At 45.0% G+C, this 6,000-nt stretch overlaps 1 protein-coding gene across 1 annotated transcript in view; it reads left to right on the top strand.

The window, feature by feature from the left end:
- The first annotated feature begins 541 nt into the window (after positions 1 to 541).
- The window catches only part of LOC111069008 (insulin-like growth factor 2 mRNA-binding protein 1), a 28,061-nt gene continuing 22,602 nt past the window's right edge, over positions 542 to 6,000 (top strand). Inside the window, exon 1 of the mRNA XM_022358887.2 lies at positions 542 to 831. Within this exon, the coding sequence (XP_022214579.2) occupies positions 767 to 831 (65 nt within the window). The 5' untranslated portion in view covers positions 542 to 766. The remainder of the gene's footprint in view (positions 832 to 6,000) is intronic.

Below are 6,000 nucleotides of genomic sequence, written 5' to 3'. Positions count from 1 at the left end.
ATACCATCCAGCCTACAACCCTGAACAAAATTGTTGTGTTCTCTCTCTCTCGTCTCGTCTCCTCCCTCCCCCCCATATGCCACAACAACACATCCCAATCAAAACTCTGATCTGCCAGCACTCACACAACATTTATCCTCCTGTCAATTCAATAATACAAATTTTAGTTTCTTTTCAATTCAATTAAAAATTTTTCTCGTTTTGCCAAATTATTCCAAAAAACAAAAATCACACTCTCTCACAAACACACCATCAGGCACGCGGAATATAACCCATCTGTGTATTGATAAAGTTACAGAAAAAAATATCATATAATTGTCCTAACAATCCACGGCCCCTCCCCCCCCCCCTAACCACCCCACAAAACACACACAGAGACAGACATACAGACACAGAATTTTTGGTAACCATTCGAAATTCAGAAACCATCCCATCGATTCGATTCTATAGTAATATCGTGATCCATAGCAGCATCCTATACGGGGAGCAAAAATCAACGTGCAACGTTTACTGGATGGAATACATATTAAATGGATGCTGGAATGTACTAGAAGAAAAAGAGCTGAACAACTCTCTTGCTTTCACTCAGAACACAAACCTCTAGCCTCTAGCCCCACAATTCCCAGTACGCAGATGCCCTGCAGAATAGCCAACAAGAAAGAGAACTCGATCAATTCCATTCAATAGGCGCTGGCACTGGAGCGTCTCCAAATCAACCAAATAATAAAAAGCCACCCAAGAAGCATCCCAATCAATTTCAGTCTGCATGAATCAATCAGTCAATATCAATAATCTAATGAATGATCCGCTTGCACCAATCGAATTCAATTTGTGAGTATATCTGGGTATCATTTGACGTATCATAATCCGTGATCCGTGAACCATAATCAGAAGAAGTATGATCGATTCATGATCTGCATGCTCCATCATCTGCTTTACTTTTTACCCGCCAAAATCCATCCAATTCAATTCAAATTTTACTCCCCAAAGAACTTGGGCTGTGCTTAAGCGTCTCTCAGTGAGATCTGGGCTTCGAAAATGATTCAGAGCTGTGCTAGATTTCAGCATCTACTGCAGAGAATCTTTTGTCTTGTCTGTATCTTTGTGCTTCTAGTACATGGAGGCTTGCTTATAAGATATCCTGGCTAAATGGCAAAGATATCCCTCGTATAAAAAGGCTACTATTTACGAGTAAGTGGGGAATGTCCGTAAAGATCTCGTGGGACTGCTTAGGTGTTTTTTTTTTCAGAGAGAGACCTGTTGTGGTTTTGCAATAAATATAAATGTGCTCATTTCTGCAGCAAGAATATGTTTAATAGACCTCCACATTGTTTCGGATTCTCTGCTCTGTTACGAGTATTCATTCCTAGGTGGCCCGCAGAGCCATCTGTCCTTTCCATTCATAATTTTAATGGAAGAGTTGTACGCTATGCTGCACACCCCAAGCAGTTGCAACATTGTAGCCCCCCACAGACCCACTATGTGCTACAGTGTGGCCACCGCTTGAGGGTCAGCGTAGTGGGAGCCACCACTGAGAGCCACCATGGGCAGGGCTCCACTGTGGATGAACGCGTTGGTTGTGGCGTGCCACTGGTTGAGGTATCCGTGTCTATTTTAAATGTCGACAGCACGAGACGCGCGTGGCATGAATGAAGTGTCTGCCTCTCTCTGCTGGCTGCTGGCTGCTGCTGCTTGCTTCTCTCGTCTTCCTTCCTCATTCTAATCTGCCTCGTCGCATCTTGTTTCATCTAAATTTAATGCATTCTCGAGTGGGGCTAAATGAACGTGGAAGATGCGAAAAACTAAATCAATTTTAAAGTTCAACAGCCGCTCCTCCTTCCTCCCTGTCCGTCCGCCCGTCTGGGGACAGAATTAGAAGCCTAAAACCCCAAAACATTCCTTTGAATGGTTTTTGTGTGTGTGTTGGTTGCAAATTCTGTGGGAGGATCTGGCACGTTAAAACGTTAAAGCGAAGATTGAAAGATAATTCACTCGTTTTCTTTATCTTCCGCCATCTCTTTTCGCTTCTCTGCCGTACTCTCCCCTAACGGACACTACTGTACTTTAGCTTAGAGATGATTTGTGGCCCTGTCCTTGAAAGCCTTTGGCTCTAAGAAAAAGCTTAGGTAGGCAGCTGGTGCTCGATCTCCCTCTCTTTCCTCTCCCTCTCCCTCTCTCTCTCTCTCGCTCTGCCGCTGCACGCTTCATCTATTATATAATGGTGTGTCCTGTAGCCACTCGTTCCCATTCCCAGCCCATCCCCCCTACCCCTTCCCAAAATCATTTCGCGTTCAATTGTTTAATGTCCTGTGTTCTGTTTGTTGTCTGCGTGTCTGCGTGTGTGTGTGTGTGTGTGTGTGTGTGTGTGTGTGTGTGTGTGTGTGCGATAGAGAGCTGGCGTCCGGATATGCTTGAGATTAACCCTAGAACGGTGTCACATTTGCCTGTGCTGTGCTGTGCTGTGCCATGCCACCTTCCTGCTGTCAGATAGCTCTTATACTCCTATACATACATACACCCTGCCAGATATTATCATATTATTTATTATTACCATATCTATTTGTTGATGTATGCAAAAGATCTAAAATGTAGCAGTGGAAGCAAAACATTTCAAACAAATGTATTGTAAACGTGAATGGATATATTATATACGTACATATATTGTTAATATCTGTACTATGTATAAGATCTATAATCTACGCATACCGACATATTCCACTTGTATTGTGTTCATATTTATTTTCGTGTCTCTGTTTTCGGAAAGGGAATACTTACCACAAATTAACACATCAAATTTGTTTATTTGTGTTTATTTCTTTCAAAATAAACTTGAATCTCTTGGTCTGAGTTAATGCAAAATGAAGAGCTTTCCACAAAAGAGTTCATGCCATAAAAAATCAAAGATACAATTTTCGTTGCGTTTTTGTTCTGTGAACCATGCACAGCAAACATTTGGCAAGCTATAAGGCATAAGGCATATAAAGCTAGGCTAGATATTTCCGATCATCAGGATCCTGCTTTTCCTTGCCATCTTTTCCCCTTTGAAAGGGGATGGTACCAACTCTTCCCATTGTCTTTGAAGATTTTCATAGAAATAAACAGGAGGAAAAAAACAGCAAAAATGAAGAAAACTTAGAAAAGGCAGCTTAAGTCCTGGCAGATACGGGGGTTTGGAGGGGATGGAGGAGCACACCAATCCAAAAATAACAATATTTACATTACATTATATTTCCATCAATTTTCAAGGGTGCTTGGAGCAGTATTTCCCTGCCCATCAGCTTTCCGTCTATCTGCATTCGCCATTGCATTCTTCAAATTGCAATCAACCACTGAGCCACCACCACCCACCACGCCCCGCCCACCTATCCAGAGGCCCACTCACAGACAGCCGGACATTTGTGCGTATATAAAAGCAGACGGACGGACAGACAGACAGACGAGCAGGCAAGCAGGCGGACATGAAATTATGCACATAGCTCTCGCCAATGCCATTCGCAGGACTCCGGCATCTTTCTCTTTCGCACTGCCACGTAAATTGGTGGGTGGCGGATGGGCGGGTGGGGGGTTATAGGCCTGCTATTGCATACTTCTGAGGGGTTGCTGCCACACACCGCACACACACAATCTGGCTGCTCTCCTGCTGCAGTTTGCTGCGCGCGCGCCATTTTGTGCCGCATGCAACAAAGAGTGCAACCGGCTGGTTGGGGTCACGTGGTCGTGGTCGTGTCGTGTCGTGTCGGTTATTCGCCGATGGCGCACAAATATGGTTGGGCAGGGTGGCGGAGGTGGACGCCCACTGACGGGCACTGACGGGCCACTCAACAGCCAGGGCAACCCCTTTTCGGGTGGGAGGATGTTTGTTGCAACGTGTAACGTGACGAGTCAGAGAGCCATAGCCATAGAAATAGCCACCCCTGTGGTGGTTTGTGGTGCTGATGAACCCCTATGACGATGCACTTTTGTTGCAGCTTTTTGTTTTGGCAGCAACAAGGAAGCTTTTCAAGCCGCTAATTGGCTTGTCAGGAAAGGGGATTCGGAACGGTTCGGCTTCGGTTCAGCTTCGGTTCGCGGATCGGTTCGGGGCATGCACTATCCGCCCGCCAACCCTTGGGCGTCAGGGCATGGCAAGGCAAGGCAGGGCAAGGCAAGGCACCCTTTCAACGGTCAGAGATGATGCCTATTAAACGTCAATTAATGTCACCTTCAACAACTGCAATTGATGCAGTTGCCACAGCCACCAACACACGCACACCACACACACATACACACACACACCCCTTTTGGACCCTGGACCCTTTCCCTTTCGTACCTCTGGACCCTCCTTCCTGCTGCCACAACCTTCAACCGCTGCCTCTGCCTCTTCCTCATTCTGATTCTGATTTTGTTTTGATTGCGACGCGTGCAGGGCTTACAACCAGAAAAAGAAGGCTGGGCTGGGCTGGGCAGGGCAGGGCAGGGAGGATGGGAGTGTGCCTTGTGCCTGGTCGAAGTGGAAGTGTTGCAACGCACTGCATGCAACAAGTGACCTTCTGGCCAGCCCTTTTTGATTGGATAGTTGCAACAGGAAATGGCTGGGCATCGGCACGGGGTGGGGTGGGGAGGGGAGTGAGCGACATGAAAGTCAACAGCAACTTGATGCAAATTGAGAGGAAAAGCTCGGACAGAATGATGGGAAATTAAATCCCACAGAATGAATGGAGGGGGGTGTTTTCCTTTCCGAACGTGCTGGATTTTTCCCCATTCAGTTTTCAATTTCCACAAAATATTCCTTAGATTAGTTTTCACACTGATAACGCAGATATTTTTATTTTCATAAAATTTTCCATATAGTCCTTGAAGGATCTTGGAATAATTTGTATACTCTTTGGAATGTGCTAACCAAATGTATCCGTTTATTAACTCACATTTTAGCTAATGGCTTCCAGGTCCAATACAATTTACGTTCCTTAGAATGGGCGACCTCGTTTGCTGTTTTAAAATAATCTTCAAAAATGTCCTTCCTTTTCTTGTTTCATTAAATGCGATTAAAATGTGAGTTAAATTTTGATGAAATCTTTTTTAAGGCATTTTCTCGTAATGGAAAATATTTGAAACCTTCATAAAACGGAGGATATAAAAAACGTTTGAGAAAAAATCTGAAGCCTCGAATTTCCATTGTAAAATTAAAGTACACTATTATAGCCAACTCTACATATGGTGCATACACATCCATGTATGTATGTATATTAAACAGGCACATTTTTGCCATGTGTGGGCGCTTAAAATAACAGTACTAATTGTACTCTTGGACTTGAACTTTTGCCAGAAACGAAAAAAAATAAAAAATAAAAATAAACTCAAGGACATTGTACTAGCACCGTTCCAGCCCTCCGCAAACACCTCCTCCTCTCCTGTAACTAAGTACCCTGTGAAACGAGCTTAAAGCATTTTGGACAGATTCTACCCCATCCCCTTTCCCGTTGCTCGCATTTCGTTTTCGTTTTTCAATTTTTGGCAGCTTTTTGCGCTCTTTTTTTTTTGTTTTTTGTTGCTGCCTTCTAAGAAACGGCAGAGGGCAGGAGCACAGGAGCAGGAGTAGCTTTTGTGTCCACTTCCTTTGCCGCTTCCTTCTTCCTTTTCGAACCTAAGCGCCGCCGTCGTCGTCGTCACCATCTCTCTCCATCCACAATGGTTCCCCCGTGTGCCAGCTTGTAGGCGCGAGTGTGTGTGTGTGTGTATCTGTGTCTGAGTTCTCTTCATTTTTTGGGCAACGGCTACAGCGACGCCGACTGCGAAGCGCCTTGGGCCACTCACTCACTCACTAGCTCACTAGCTCACTCGCTCACTCATTGAAATTTTCGGCAATACATACCGCAATCGCATTTGCTTTCGTTGCGTCTTCTTGCCTGCTCTTCCGTTTGCTCTGGGGCTCTGCTCTCTGGCTGTGTGAGTATGCGTGTGAGTGGGTTTGCTTGTGTGTTGCGTCGTCGCGACTCTGTCTGCGCGCATAGGAATTTGGGC

This window comes from Drosophila obscura, unplaced genomic scaffold (assembly GCF_018151105.1).
Source record: "Drosophila obscura isolate BZ-5 IFL unplaced genomic scaffold, ASM1815110v1 contig_84, whole genome shotgun sequence".
Lineage (NCBI taxonomy): Eukaryota > Metazoa > Arthropoda > Insecta > Diptera > Drosophilidae > Drosophila > Drosophila obscura.
This window is presented reverse-complemented; position numbering and strand designations above follow the sequence as displayed.